This window comes from Brachionichthys hirsutus, chromosome 1, assembly GCF_040956055.1.
Source record: "Brachionichthys hirsutus isolate HB-005 chromosome 1, CSIRO-AGI_Bhir_v1, whole genome shotgun sequence".
Lineage (NCBI taxonomy): Eukaryota > Metazoa > Chordata > Actinopteri > Lophiiformes > Brachionichthyidae > Brachionichthys > Brachionichthys hirsutus.
The window spans coordinates 11308337-11324610 of NC_090897.1; the positions used below are offsets into that span (position 1 = coordinate 11308337).

The 16274-nt window shown below is 42.9% G+C and overlaps 1 protein-coding gene across 3 annotated transcripts; it reads left to right on the forward strand.

Annotated features, from left to right (window-relative positions):
- Positions 1-3397: 3397 nt before the first annotated feature.
- On the forward strand, positions 3398-16004 carry fes (FES proto-oncogene, tyrosine kinase). 3 transcript variants are annotated; one of them, XM_068738872.1, is made up of 19 exons: positions 3398-3622; positions 3847-4020; positions 4722-4818; positions 4947-5130; positions 6610-6747; positions 6825-6941; positions 7017-7139; positions 7275-7470; positions 11248-11261; positions 11998-12031; positions 12487-12690; positions 12831-12953; positions 13133-13186; positions 13616-13734; positions 14561-14655; positions 14766-14889; positions 15327-15487; positions 15571-15693; positions 15806-16004. In XM_068738872.1, the coding sequence occupies exons 1-19, from the start codon at positions 3398-3400 to the stop codon at positions 15946-15948; spliced, it is 2448 nt and encodes an 815-aa protein (XP_068594973.1). In that variant the 3' UTR covers positions 15949-16004. The 3 variants fall into 3 exon arrangements, with proteins under 3 accessions (XP_068594973.1, XP_068594972.1, XP_068594974.1); XM_068738871.1 differs by lacking the exon at positions 11248-11261 and having other exon boundaries at positions 11951-12031; XM_068738873.1 differs by lacking the exons at positions 11248-11261; positions 11998-12031 and having other exon boundaries at positions 7275-7461.
- The last annotated feature ends 270 nt before the right edge of the window (positions 16005-16274 follow it).

A 16274-nucleotide genomic window follows, 5' to 3' on the forward strand; every position in this document is an offset into this window, starting at 1 on the left:
CGCATTTAAGTGCTAAATCAACTTCAACTTGTTTGTGGCATTTCCTTTCTGTGCTCCATCAGGAGTGAAAACTGTTTTGCTATTAAGTGTATGACAATCAAATTGTGTCTTTACTCTGAAGATGATGACGCAAGAGCACTAAAAAAACAATTTTAATTTAACCACTCGGGTTGCTAATCCCTCCCAAAAGGTATCTTTCACAACTCTGTTGAACGAAGGAGATTTAAATTGTAACGGGGAGCGATTGATTGGTGCGTACATCCTCAAACAACGTCGATTATCCCCATTTTAAGCGTGCTGATGGGAAAAAAAGAGGTAATAACTGCAGCCTCAGACTTCAATCACAAAATCTTATTGACTTACCAGCTTGGTGTGAAGTGTGTTCAAAAAAATAAATAGAGAATGAGTTATTGCAGCACCGAAAATGTTTCCTTTAACAATTTTCTGCTGCATGCTCAGAGATTGCATTTTTGGGAAGAACTAGAATACAGGATTAGTATCAACTAGTCTTGTCACCCTCATCCATTGTGCACCTTCCCTTCTGGATTTATTTAGCCTCCAGTACGAAGATTTTCCTTTAATTGCAGTATTTTTGTTGGTGTTCCTGTGGCCCTTTTCGATTGAAACACAAAATAATTTCTTCATCTTCGCTGGGATATTTGATTACTACAGCTGGAAAACTCAGAAAACATTAAACTGATGAACGCAGAGTTTTATGCATTCAAATGTTCAACTTTAAGAAATGCTATAAATGCTGGCAGCATGAAGCTGCTCGAGCCTGCGAGGCTCCTGGAGCTCCTGAAAACCATCGTCAGCCATTGTTCTCTTCACGAATCGGGTGGAGTATACACTAAGTAAGCGGAGAGATGCCCTGCATTCAATACAAGCCCATAACTTCACTGGCATTAAAGTATGAAGTCTATCCAAGTAACAAAAAAAAACGTTGCGTTTGTGGTAAATATGTCTCCTCCGGCTATAAAAAACAAAAAACCTCACTGCTGGGAAAGACGGGGGCTTTCTATTTATACATTTCTTTCATATTGAGCTCAATGCTGCTTCAGTCCTGCCTTAGGATGTAGTCTGAAGTGATCGATATGAAGTTAGGTGGAGTTAATAGGAGCAATATCTTTGGCGTAACCAAAGACAATCATTTTAATGCTGTCTAGTGTTGTGAAGCGTCGCTTTCAGGTCGTCTCCCAGCCCATCGGCCCATTCACTTGTGTTCAAAGTGTTTTGTTTCTGTCAATCATCGCTGCCTTTTTGTTTTTTTCTTCATTTGCAGCGACACCCTGTTTATTCAGCAGCCGCGGTGGAAGGAGGTAGAATGTATCCCATCTGCATTAACTTAAGGGCTGATTCAGATCTGTGTGTGTCCATGTCTAATGCAAATGAAACACTTTGTGTTGTGGTGGTGGTGGTGGTTGTGTGTAGGGTGGGGGGGGGTAGTTATGTGGAGCATCCTCAGACACTCAGCTGAGCTCCGCCCCGCTTCCGTGTGGGGTTCTGGCCTGTGGCTGCATCAGAGATTTGTGACCTAGGAATAATGTACATGAATGACTATCTTCACACGGGACAGAACTCTCAAATAAGGCCTATTTTTGTACTATATGAATGGTGCGGTGTCATTTTCTTGTAATTTAAAGATTGTTTTTTGGGGGGGGAGGGGTTTTGCTCTTTTTCTTCTTTTTATTTAATTGATGTCAATTATAGATTCTACTAAAAAAATAAAGATCTATGCAAATTTGATTGTGTTTTTATTCAAACTAAATGCATTTATGAATATGACAAAATAAATGTCGATTCCTGCGTAGCTGTGGAAAAAGAACTAGGATCTGGGAAGTTAAACACAAATGTGCCATGAGTTTAATATATATATATATACAGTATATATATATACATTCATGCAGTATTTAAAGTGCAGGAAGAAGATTAGAAATAATTTTACAAACCACTTTATATATTTACCTTCCTGTCCAGAATTGAGCGCTTGAGACATTTCTACTACTCGTGCACGCCCTCTGGTGGCCAATAGGCCTCAGCGCAGCTGCTTAATCAATTCATCTGTTGAACTTCATCTGCTTCATAATATGAGTGCACATTTGTCTCAAAAGCTGCTCTTAAATTGTGACTTCTAACACAAGCAGAAGTGAGTAATCCGGTTTCTCTCTCACCGCTGGAGGTTCTGGGTCTCTGATACGGAGTCTCTAATTAGAACTTCCTGCTTGTACATCTGCAATGAGGAAACATTAGATCCAACATAAGTGCACTGGGTTGGAAAACGGATCACATGCATACATCTATACTTGGGCTGCATGGATATTGTTAAAAATTGATGTTACATTTTTGTGTGTGTTTGCATGTGTGTGTAGCAATATGGGAACAAATGCTGCAGTTTTCATCATAATGTTTGATATAAACTTATAAATGAAGTGTGTCTTAAATCAGAGTAAATTATGTTCTTCCAGACAACTTTGATTCGTTGATTAGTCATGAATAATCATTGGAGTGATTTCAGATCTTGCAGTATGACTTCTAGAGATGAAATGTACTAAATGTGACATTAATTTACACATATATCATCAGAGTTATATACTGCTCCAAAATATAAGGGGAATACTTAACTCTAAGTCAATCACACTGTCCACTTAGGAAGAAAAACTGATTGACAATCAATTTCAAATGCTGTTGTGCAAATTGAACAGACAACAGGTGGAAATTATAGGCAATTAGCAAGCCCCCCCCCCCCCCCCCCCCCCCCCCCATTAAAGGAGCGGTTTTGCAGGTGGTCCAAAGACCACTTTTCAGTTCCTACATGCTTTCTGGCTGATGTTTTGGTCACTTCTGAATGCTGGCGGTGCTTTCGCTCTGGTGGCATCGTGAGACGGAGCCTACAGCCCACACAAGTGGCTCCGGTAGTGCAGCTCATCCAGGATGGCGCATCAATGCGAGATGTGGCAAGAAGGTTTGCTGTGTCTGTCAGAGTAGTGTCCAGAGCATGGAGGCGCTGGCAGGAGACAGGCCAGGAGATGTGGAGGAGGGCAGCAACCTGAATACTTTCTACTCTATTTTAGCTACAGTACATACAAGTATCATCGAGTGGCACTTCACTGCAGTTTCTGCATTACGTTCTCTAAAAAGGTGTGTGTTTATTTTTAAAGTTTCTCCTAAATCACAAATGAAAGTTCTGCTCCTTTGAGGAAGTGCTGCTTCATACAGCTGCTGCCTTTTATTTTCCACATGGGGAAATGAAACCCTTGCTGGCAGCAGCGAGAGAAGCACGCTTGGTTATTAGCAGCTGCCTGTTACTGTCGGCGAGAACACAAAGCTGCTGTTGGATTTACTTCTGGTAAAACAAAAAACAATAAAAAGAAAAATAATATTGTTCAAATATTTAGAGATGGGTTTTGGGGAGGACCTGTGGTGCCCTCAGGCAAATGCAGCTGTAATGCGGCTGCTGGACTCGGAGCTGCACCTGATGGAGGTCATGAGGAAGTGGATGGGTCAGCGGGCGAAGAGCCAGCGGGAGTTCTCGGCGCAGCTGCACCAGATGGCTGCCGTGGTGGAGAAAATGGACCGGCCTCAGCTCGACGCAGAACCGGACCACATCAGCCAGCTCCACAAGGTGAGGTCCGATGCGTTCCTGTGAAAGTCGAGACGCAAGGTCACCTTGAAGAAAGAAAAAAAATCCACATTGTGATTAAAAATTAAAAGTGATTATCATGAAGAATTACCGGTAATATGTGAATCTCCTGACATGGATAAAATCAACAGTGTAAATATAATATAGTTCCATTTATTCACTGTTGTTGACATGCGCTGACTCCCTGACCTCTGCCGTCCTACCAGTCGTGGAGAGCGCTGGTGTCTCACACAGACTGTCTCAGCAAGGTGATGAAGAGGAGTTCCGAGGATCTGCTGGACGGTCCCATCAGCAAACTGACGCTGCTCATCAGAAACAAACAGCGACTCTGCAGAACCTTTGCAGAGAAGGTGAAACTGCTGAGGCAGGAGCTCAACAAGGTGAGCAACGAACACATACCGGTACTCAACAGACCTAAAGCCGCTGCTAAAAGTATCGTTCACAGTTCGGCATGTTTTCCTTCCATTTTTAAGTGGTGTTATATTTACATTTCCATGCGTAGCTCAGTTGCCATGAATGAAGAACAGAGTTTAATGTCGATGTCGTTACCAGTTAGTTGTGCATGAGTGGGCACTCGCCGTGAGGTGCATGAATCATTCATGCTGAGGCTGATTTCAAACGCCACCATGAATTTCATCATCTTGGCATGCAGATGAAGATCGCAGCGGCGACGTTTAAAAAGACATCGCTCAAATGAAACGAGCACCAATAGGCTGGGTAGCGTGTGTGCTAAGGCGTTTTGGTGCTGTCCCAAACTGGTAGCCACTCTGCACCGTTTCCCTTAACCAGTTACTTCAAGGAGTGATGAGTTCATTTCTGCTGAGCCGTATCAGGTTGTATTCCGCAGTGCGTTCAGCTGACTTTGAACCTCCGTGCGGTTAGACCGAACGAAGGCTCTGTTCTGTTTACAAGTGAACAACGTTAAGAGATGCCAGATAATGTCCTCGGGTGTTTCGTCTCATGTTTTCAGTGTGTGAGACATAAAAGAGTGTCTGTCACTTCCTGTGTTGTGTAGTAATCTAGTGTGTGTGTGTGTGTGTGTGTGTGTATGTGTGCGTGTGCGTGTGTGTGTGTGCTTCAGGTGACCCAGACAGACCTTGAGAGGCTGAAGAGTGGCTACAGACAGGCAGTAAAAGATGCAGCTCAGGCTAAGAGGAAGTACCAGGAGGAAATTAAAGGTTGGGAATCCTGCTGTCCACGTCTCAGAAAGCATACTGCAGTGATGTCATCACCTGCCTTTTGTGTTTGAGTGGAACGCTTCCTGTCCTACGTGTGACGGAAAGTGTCCCCCTCCTCCGACATGCAGATAAAGAACGAGCCAAGGCTAAAGAGCGCGCCATAAAGGCCTCGCAGAAACTCTGGGGTCTTCATAATGAGTGTGTGCTGTCTGTGCAAGCGGCTCGAGTTTACCATCGGCACCACTACACTGAGATCCAGCCCGCCATGCTCAGCGCACTGCAGACCCTGCAGCAAGAGATGGTGCTCATACTGTAAGAGCACAAACACTGCAGAGATACTTTCTACTGGTTTCATTGTTTGCACGAACAATAACAACATTTAACAACGTTTCCCACAAACTTGTTTTAGTTTGGGATTCTCATTGGGAATAATTTATTGATAGGAGAGTGTCAGCGAGGATGAAGGGAAAGGTCTACAAGACAGTGGTGAGGACAGCCATGATGGACGGCTTAGAGACAGCGGCTCTGAGGAAGAGACAGGAGGCGGAGCTAGAAGTGGCGGTTCTCCTTGGGAGTGACCAGGTTGGATAGGATTTGAGATGAGACAATAAGAGGGAAAATGAAGGTTAGACGTTTTGGAGATAAGGTCAGAGAGACCAGACTTTGATGGTTTGGACATGTCCAGAGGAGAGACGGGGACGATATCGGTAGAAGGATGCTGAGGATGGAGCTGCCAGGGAACAGGGTTAGAGGTCGACCCAGGAGAAGATACATGGACGTAGTGAGGGAGGACATGAGAGTGGCTGGTGGGGAGGATGATGCAAAGGACAGGGTGAAGTGGAGCGGGTTAATTTGTTGTGACGACCCCTCACGGAACAAGCCAAAAGTACAGTAGTAGTAGTAAATAGAAGATAAATAATTGTATTTATGGGAGCTGCGCACCTTACAAAACATGCAGTAAAGTCAATAACATAAAGCACAAACAATGAACAGTGTGCCAGAACAAAAATAAAAGCATTCATATGGTTGCAAGGTTAGGATCACAGTGAACAGGAGGATTGTAGGGTGCAAGAGAGTGGGCAGATGTGAAAGAGATCAGGGAGAAATTGAGGCGCCAGATTGTGAAGAAGCAGCGGAATCTTGAAAGGCATGGATTTAACAAGGAGCCACTTGTCGCTGAAGAACAGCGATTTGTACGTGTTCTTTGGAAACACTTCCTCTAATGAATTCTGAATGTCTTATGGTTTACTGAGAAGTTTGTGAGGAAGAACATTTGCTGCCACTTTAATCCCACCCATCACACTTTCTGGGAATTTGTTGGGGCTCTGCAACACATTCTTGGACCACATGAATTACTTTGTGCTAGTTTTGAGGGCGGAATAATTTTCTGTTATTGCATTGATTCTCTCTCTGTCAGTGAAACGAAGCGGTGAGGATAAGGCCTTTCTGATAGGGCTCTGAGTCTGACCGTGTTTGGTTTCTAATTATCCAATTATATAACATTATTTATAACTGATATTCATTCTGCAATAATAACTTGTGTTATTTTATTTTTAGCAAAAACCGCTGACATGAAAAGAGCAACTTAGTATTGAGAATTTCACAGGCTTTTGTTGTTTGTCTGCAGCTCTCAGATTTCACAGCATGCCAGAGGACAGAACACTGAAACGTCTTCACAGCTGTAAATAGAAAGTTGACCAAATGAAAACTGAATGTTTAATGGAGCCAAGTGGATTCTCTGGATTATTGTTATGTGTCTGTATTTATTGCCCTTTGTGATGTTGGAGCCAGACAGGAGATCCTGCAGGAGTATTTTGACATCAGCACTCTTCTGAATCATGAAGTGGTGCAGATCCACGGGGAGATGTCGTCTGCTGTCCTGGCCATCGCTCCTCTCAGCGAGTATGATAGCTTTATACACCAGAACAGGTAGACCGAGGGACGATGAACTCACGAGAGCTGAATCTGCAAAGCTCAGTGAAGAACGACTGTGTTTGTGTTTGGAGGTCCGCGGGGGAGGTTCCTTCTTGTCCAGAGTTTGTTTGCAGTCTTCTGGAGAACCCTGAGCTCCGTTCCACAGAGCTTGAAGTGAACGACCTCACGCTCGAGACAGTCCAGCGCAAGTGAGAGCAAACAACGAGAACTCCACATCTTCTCTGTTGCTTCTGCTTAATTTCTTCTCTGTCTCCTTCTCCCAGACTGACTGCGGTGGAAGAGGAGCTGCTGGATCTGGCTTTGACTCTGGGCTACCAGCAGACGTCTGTAGAACAGCTGGAGCTGGAGCTGGAGGCTGAGCAGGAAGGCGCCAAGAAGGGCCTGAGGTGAGCTGACCACAGACTGAGCCCAAATCAGTGATGCTCTAAAGTTGCATTCAGAGGTTATAGAAGAGGCGTTGCTATAGAAATGAGCTGTGGACCGAACAAATATGACTTGCCTGCAGTGATCTTTCTTTTCAGGATCTACCAGTTCAGCAAGATGCTTGCGATAGAGGAATGTCGGCAGGAGGTTTCTTTTTCTCTGGCTTTGAGAGCCAAGCTGGAGGCTCAGAGGCTTCTTCTGAAGGAGAAACTGGACCAGCTGGGCTCCAAAGAACCTCCATCTGCTCTGAAGCTGGACACAGACAGCATCTCACTTTCTTCTAGTGTAAGCACTGTATAGTGTAGTGACCATAAAAGGATGAGGGGGGGGGGGTACAGTTTCTGAGCCTCCTGGGGTATTTCTTTACCCTGGTTAGTATTAATGTAAAGTGTTTGTCTGTCTGTCCGTGCATCCGTTAGCAAGTTAACTCAAAATATTCTTTGCAAATCTGGATGAAATCAGGAAATCTTGGGAATGTTACCAGGAACAGATGATTAAATTGTGGTGATGATCCAGAAGAGATCCTGGATTCTGGATCAGTTTGACATTTTCGGTAACATTGCAGTCAATGGAGCTTCAAAAGTTGTTCCTAAATATATTGGTTAATTATTATTAAATATATTGGAATTTAACACAGTCTTGTAGGGTGGGGGCCTCTATCTTACCACCGAATTTCATCTTGATCGGATGCAGAATGATGTCAGGAAAGAGTATAACATTTTAACATTGAAAACCCCATTCACGGATTCAAATATCTGCTAAAAGTACACATCAACTCTGATTCACTTTTGCTTTTCATGGTTGGCGGATGAAGATGCCAAGAACAATTTACAAACTTTTCGGTGAAGATCCGGATCACCATGTGGACGGTGTGAATCTAATGAGGGGAATGAGCTGCTCGGCGGAGGTGATGTATAAAGTCTAAGTGTGATTCTGCATGGATTCTCCAGCCGTGGTGTCAAACTGATGTTATTATGAGCAACGCACTCTCCGAGCTGCGCGCGCGCAATTGCGCACTGCTGATGCGGTCTTCGCGCAGTGAAAATCTCCGCAGCGCACAAAAACAAAATCCAACCTGAATTGAAAATAAAAGAAACACGTAAAAATCCATCCCGTGCTACTTCTCAATGTGAGCCAGTGAGTGACCGGCTGCTGCAGCTAACGATGAGAGTCACGTGCGTTTTTACGCAGCTAATCAACGTCATCGCCGGGCGTCCTCATGCACCGCCGCCACAGGCGTTAGAGCGAACAAAGCGGCGTGGCCGATGTGGAGGGAAGACGCGCTTATGATGCGACGTGCTGCTGATGTCGACCCTTTATAACAGGGGTCAGGAGCCTATGGCTCGGGAGCCAGATGTGGCTCTTTTGATGGCTGTATCTGGCTCGCAGACAAATCTTTAATTATAAAAAATTAAATGTTTCGTTACACTCCTTCGCACATGCGCCAACCGGCGACTAGAAAGCCAGTTCGCGATGAGGCAGAGGAAGTCCGGCTTATAAACGGCGTTCTGCTCACCGGGAAAGGGACAAACGGTGATTGATAGCAGGTCGATGTGCAAAATGGTCCGCAAGACGGCCGATTGTGAGATCAGGAAGTAAACTTCCCTCGTTTTAATCTCGTTCTCAGCTCGCTAATTTTAGAAACCTTTTTGAGAAGATGGCTGAAAGAATAAAAGACGAGGAGAATTGTACTTTTTACTTTGTAGTCGTAAAGCCATCAGAAAAACCACGCAGCAGCAGAAGTCATTAATGGTAAGAAATATCCATCATTGGTAAGAAACAGCATAACAATGTTATTAAAAAGAATTCAGAGACTTATTGTACTTTAAAAGTGTTATTACATAAAACAAACACATTTACTTGTATTTTGTTTTAAACATATTTTATGGCTCTCATGGAATTACATTTAAAAATATGTGATGTTCATGGCTCTCCCAGCCAAAAAGGTTCCCAACCCCTGCTTTATAATGATGACAAGACGAACGGGCGGTGGCGCGTTCACTCAGCACGCCAGAGTGCAAAGGAGATGCGATTCTTTAACACTAGAACTACCAAGGCAGTCATTTTGACTGCTTTCAAAATTTTGCAATGTTATAACTTGGTATAAAAAAAACAAACTATGTACCAATGGGATCCTGACTTTTCCTAAATGTGTGTATATATTATTATAACATTGTTTTTTTACTACCTGGAATGACCATAGCAGTCAAATTGACTGCATGCTTTTTACAGGACGTGTCATAATGTCACTCTTTGCTACATTGTCCTGATCTCTCTCCTGCTCTATTATCTGTTTTTTAGGCTCCGTGAAGCTAAAACTTAGTTATAGCTTCACTCTTAACCAAAAAGAGATGAAAATGACAAGTAGAAATAAAATGAAAGTTATGGAGGTTTTAGCCTTGCTTCAGAGCCTTGGTGAGGAAGACTCTGATGGAGGGTGACCGGTCGTCCCGCATCGTGCGTGATTGCACAGCATTTTTATCTCAAATCCGGCATCACGCAAATAAGAAAAGCAAATTGGCATTGCAACAGCAGAGCGTCTTCAGTTGGCTGGCAGCCCCCTCACAGCATTTTGGAATGTTTATAATAGTGAATAATTATCATTGTTAAGGTCTAACGATGATGCAAACCTGTTCTGAAAGAAGGACACATTGTAAGAAAAAAGGACACTTGTGCCAAATGTCACAAAGTGGTGCGTGGGAGCTGCACGTGGGAGGTGAAGGTTACCTGTGGGGTGTGGTAGCTGCACATGGGAGGTGCAGGTTACCTGTGGGGTGTGGGAGCTGCACATGGGAGGTGCAGGCCGCCCCCTCACAGCATTTTGGAATGTTCATAATAGTTAATAATTATCATTGTTAAGGTCTTATGACGGCACAAACCTGTTCTGAAAGCAGGACACATTGTGAGAAAAAAGGACACTGGTGTCAAATGTCACAGGGTGGTGCGTGGGAGCTGCACGGGGGGGGAGGCGGGGGCAGGTTACCTGTGTTCACTATGTGTGAATGTGAACCATAAGCAAAGCAAATTGGCAGCACAACAGCAGAGTGTTTTCAGTTGGCTGGCCGCCCCCTCACAGCATTTTGGAATGTTCATTATAGTTAATAATTATCATTGTTAAGGTCTAATGATGGCACAAACCTGTTCTGAAAGCCGGACACATTTGTTATGTTTCTCACAGAGATAATTGTTGCAGTTCGAGTCGGCGTGCGTCATTGCAGAGACGTTATGTTGTGTCAATGAAATAAATAAAACACGCAATCATTATAGTTTTCATTTAGTGGCCTGATTGGGTTTTTTTTTAACCTATTTCACCTATTTTTTTCTTAGATCATTATAACAATAATCAAAATTATAATGTCTGAGCAGTCAAAATGACTGCTATGGTCATTCTAGAGAATCTAGAAGAAACGGTGAGACTGGGGGGCGATGTTTTCTTTTTCGAGCGACGCACGTTTTCCAGAGGATGAAGGAGGACTTGTCTGTTTTTGATGTCCAGGCACTGAGCCCAGATGTCACTTTTGAGTATATGGAGCAGCAGACATTGCTGCACTGGCAGAGAAGTGTGAAGCTATTCTGCAGCACCCACATTCTGGTCGTCATTACTAGTGAATGTGTTGAATTCAAGTCCACATGTATAAAAATATGTAAGTATTTGTACATACAAAAGAAAGAAATACTGAAAAGACATAACAAAACGCAGCACATAGTTTGAAAAAGGAGTCGGAAGAAGTGGAATACTTAAAAATAATTCCTACCCCTTTGTAACTATTATTCAGTTTATAGCAAAATATTCACCATAAATACTCATATTAATAAACTATAAAATACTATCATATATAAAGAAAAATATATATACTCCTCATCATCCACAGTTAACACCATTCCTCCTCCGTATACAAAAAGAATTGTACCTCATTTGCTTGTTCATTTTCTCTTTTTTATTTGTTGATTTTATCTCTTGTTTTTATGGTTTTTTTTATACTATTGTGCACTTTTATACTATTTGCTTTCAAATATAAAGTCTCTTCAACATAAAATGTATTATTATGATGTTGCTCGCATTTGTCCGAGGGTCTGCTCAGGGAGTTTGCGTGTTTGCTCAAACACATGAAAAATTAGAGGGAGCATTGATTATGAGTTGTATTAATTAAGTAGGACGTGTCTGAGGGCCTATGTGTGAAATGCATGAACATGAGACCCTAACCCTACACAGAGGAAATACAAGGACAAATATATGGAAGGAAATAACAACCAAGCACATGGAGAAACAAACCTTTTTGAAATATAACTGGAAATTGCAACCAAAAATATAAGACCATGACAGTGTACTTATTGCTAGCAAATTAATTTAGCTGGTATAACAACACATGCTTAACATCATTATGTTAGCAAGGACAATGTGGTCATGTTGACGTTAGCATTTACATGAAAGCTATAAACCCTAACAGCAGCTATATAGCAGCTATAAGACCATTTTGCCTGGATTTATTAAGCTGGCTCCAAATTCACTTTGTGGGACATTGTGTCAAACAGTGAATCATCCCCTTTTGGAGTAGATATCGGGGTAAAGCCATCGTTTTCCTATTTCCCAGTTTTCCTATTGTGAGAAACCCAAGAGGCAAAAGAGATAAGTGCTCGTACAGTCGTTACAGTTTATGATATCAGCAGGGAGACGAAAGACATGAGGCAAGTGAGGACACTTCCTGACTGATGGAGCGAGATTGTACACATTTTTAATGACTGACCGGATGTGATCTGAATTATTTTTTTTCAGGGGAAAAGCCAAGCCTCCTCAAGAAGCCTCAAGGATGGGATCATAAGTAATCTAAGTGTCCTGTTTAAACACAAAAGTGAGGTAGGCTAACTGCATTACAATCAAGGCACAACGACTGTTAGTTCAAAGCTGTTTGGCATCACATCGTGCACACTAATCAATATCTACTATATTGTCGAAGAACATTCAAAGAGGAAGGACACTTGTTCCAGATGGACCTGCCTGCTTTCTTTGGGGTCTCTTACATAATTTTATGATCACTAAAAAGCCATAGCATACAAATGTTAGACAGGACCCAGCTGTCCTGCACACGATCACTCAGCAGGACCAAGCCTTGTGAAGTCAGTCATCCAGTCTTTAATCTGTAAGAAAGAAAGAGCCCATACCATGACAGATCTTCTTTAGCAAATATACCTTGTGATGCCTCTGACTTGGAACCCAACTTGTTTCTTATGCTGGAACAGTTCAATGTAACAGACTGTAATTTATATTCACATTACCTCTGAAGAGTCACTATTCTCTTCTACCGCTTCCAGGTCCTCCCCACCACTGGGCAGGATGTGGAACGTCCTCTGGGGCAGCAGGAATGGTACCATGGAGCAATTCCCAGATTGGAAGTCCAAGAGCTGCTGAAGAACAATGGCGAATTCTTGGTGAGGAAGAGTCAAGAGAAGAGGAGTTACGTGCTTTCTGTGCAGTGGGATGGAGCCTGCAGGCATCTGGTCATTAAGAACACAGGTGTAAGTGGCTTTGCTCACTTGGACATATTGTCAATTTCAGTTTTGTATATATTATGTATTATACTATAAAGACCCCCCCCCCCCATCCTTCTTGTTCAGTTGTTTGCACACTGCTGTGATGCATTTTCATGTGTTTTTAGAATATGTACCACCTGGATGGTGCATTTTTCCACACCATCCCACAGCTGATCCATCAACTCCTAACCTCACAACAACACATCACCAAAAGGTGCACCATACTGCTGAAGAAACCTGTATTGAAGGTAACACATGCACGGAATCCTACATATTAAACAATTTTGCATTAGTTCTGTAGCCCAGAGTTAAAATGTGTGATTTTAAGACACTAAAACTCACCGAGTCATCACAGATGAGGGCACATGGAAATCTAACCTCTACTGATATTTGTCTGTGTCTCATTTTTTGTTTTTAACCCCATCAGGACAAGTGGGTCCTGGAACATGGTGATATTATCTTGGGACACCTCATTGGACGGGTGGGTGACATTCTCTTCTCTTGACAGGCATGGAAAAGTAAAGTTTTTAATCATGGCTTTGTGTTGATTGTCAATATTCATCAATAGTATATCCACGTGTTAATCTGTTGCTGACTCAGATGTTCTGATTATATTTACCTCCGCCAAGACGGTTATGTTTATGGCGCTATTTGTTTGATTGTTAGCAGGATTACAGAAAAACTGCTGGATAGATCTTGATTTAAAAAATATATAGTATATATGAAGCTGTGTCTTGGTCTAACTTAGATCCCATAAAAGTTTGAGAATGATCCAGATACGAGTCTGGATACAAAAAAATCTGGATTTTCCTATTTACTTGTTTACATTGTTAACTTTTTATTGGAGGTGTAGCCTGATGGCTTGAAAAAAGACAGAAGAGTAACTGGTCGTGTTGTTTGCATGTTGCAGGGTAACTTTGGAGAGGTCTACAGTGGGTGCTTACGCTCTGATAACACTCCTGTAGCGCTGAAAACCTGTAAAGAGAACCTGGCCCCGGAGTGCAAGAACAAGTTCCTCATGGAAGCCAGGTTCGTACACACACTGGGCTCCCTCCAAGTTCTCCTGCTTCCTCCCACTTATATAAAAAAAAAACATGCAATAGTGGTGAAATCTAAATTGACTGTTGACTGATTGATTTTGGGACTGACCCCCCTGAGGGAATGAATTGACCAGCTGTTCTCAGGAGCAGCCTATCGGTAGCCATGTTTCTGCCACAGTGATGCTACCTTTGTCATAGGCTGCTAAATGGAAAAACAGATCATCAGCACCTGTAAAGCAGCTCCGAGACAGTATTCGGACTAGTGGGTACATAACCTTGGTCTTGAATTGAAGGCAAATGTTCAGGCCACCCCTAAAATAAACACTGACTTGGTCTTGTCAGTGGGTTCACTGTCTGGTAGATTGGGAAACATTATAGCGTTGCCATAACAGAACAAACAAGCTGATCAATCAGAGATTGCAGACCCTCGCCTCCAAGTGCCCGATCTCGCAATGTTAAAGAATCCTCCCATCATGCCATTCGTGTCCCTCCCTCTTAAAGTGACACTCCCATGTTACAGCACAGGCACAATTCCAGATGTAAAAATAATTCTAGAATCTGGATCCAGATCCAGATCAACGCCATTCTCGGGGAGGACCGAGCCACGGACAGAACCTTGCTTGTGTAAAAATTTCAAGTTGATTGAGTTATGCGCGTGGACAGACAAACAGACAAACAAACAAACAATCGAACGGATCCAATTGCAATACCCTCACCTCCCCTTCGGCGAAGGTAACAAGAAACACGTGGAAGCTTCGGCACAGGGAAGGAGGACAATGTTCAAAATAAGGTCCACACTCCTCTGTGCTGCACAGGATCCTGAAGCAGCACGACCATCCTAATATTGTGAAGCTCATCGGAGTATGCACACAGAAACAGCCCCTCTACATCGTCATGGAACTCATCAAAGGCAACTATAATCCTGACTCCATCTTTTTGTCTCTTGGCTGGTTTGCCGGGCATCTTATTGAATTTAGCAGCTTTATTCTACCAGTATTGCGTGTGTGTGTATTTCAATAGGTGGTGACTTTCTCTCCTTCTTGCGTCATGAGGGTGACGCTCTGAATCCTAAGACGTTGATCAAAATGACTGAAGATGTAGCATCTGGCATGGAATACCTGGAGAACAAGAAGTGTATCCACAGGTTGGTCAATAAATATGTCGGAAAATCACTTTATTCTTTGTTGTTTACTTGAAGAAGATGCTGGAAACATGCTCCACAGGTTGACCTGCAGTCTTTAGCGCTCACACAACTCGGACCAATAATATTGATTTACACAAAGAACATTCAAACGTAAAAAGACGCAAGCTGAACATCAGTTCAGCCCCGCTCCCGATCAACATCTCAAAGCAGGCAGCCACAAAGTCGGTCCTCAGAGGTTCATTCGAAACAAAAGCATTTCTTCTTCCATCCACCAGGAAGCCTGGTTTTAGATTTTTTTGTGATTAAAACACACATATTAAATAAATGTTAGTGGTGGCATTGAGTGGGAGGGATTTAAAGACACCTGGTCCATTTCAGGACTGTACCATTTACTCAACAGGTACAAATGACTTCTTCCTCCCTATCTTTTTTCAAAGGGACTTGGCAGCGAGAAACTGTCTGGTTGCAGATGACTACTTGGTGAAGATCAGTGACTTTGGGATGTCCCGTCTGCAAGATGATGATGGTGTCTACTCTATAGCGGGAAGCCTCCGTCAGATCCCTGTCAAGTGGACGGCTCCAGAAGCCCTGAACTACGGTATGACAGCTGCCTTTGCCCTGCTGTATCCAATAGTCAAATAAAAACGGTCTGAGTCTACGCCTTTGTCAATGTGTTTCCAGGTCACTATACCACACAGAGTGATGTCTGGAGCTTTGCTGTCCTACTGTGGGAGACCTTCTCCATGGGAAAGACGCCCTATGCCAGTATGACCAACCAACAGGCAAGAGACAAGGTGGAGACAGGTAAAGACCTACACTGAAACTGAAGTATTGATTCTGATATTGACGCCCTCTCCAAATCCTAATATTTCAGAAAATGTGCAGATTGAGTTTAAACTAAATCTATGTCTTTCAGGATACCGATTGCCTCCTCCACACTGCTGCCCTGTGGAAATCTCCAGCATTATGGCTCGCTGCTGGGAATATGATCCCAACAACAGACCATCTTTCAAGAAAATCAAGGCTGAGCTCACTGCCATAAACAACAAATTCATGTAACAGGAGTTGTTTTGTGCAATTTATTTTAGAAGCATAAGACTGATGTTGGAATAATAATAGTATAACAATGACCTGGCTGGTAGCTGACATGTTTATTATGACTGTGTGATGTCACACCACTTTATTTTGATGACAGGTGAGCGCAGGAAAGTGTCATCCTTCATGGAACACTGATTAGCACTTATTCACAGCGCACATTTTTTGGAATGTGACTCACCTGGAAGGGACTCACACAGGGAGAGTATGTTTTGTCATATTATTGTTTTGTCATATTATTGTCTGTGACATGAATGCAACCTCAGAGGTAGCACGGGTAGTGTCTCCCT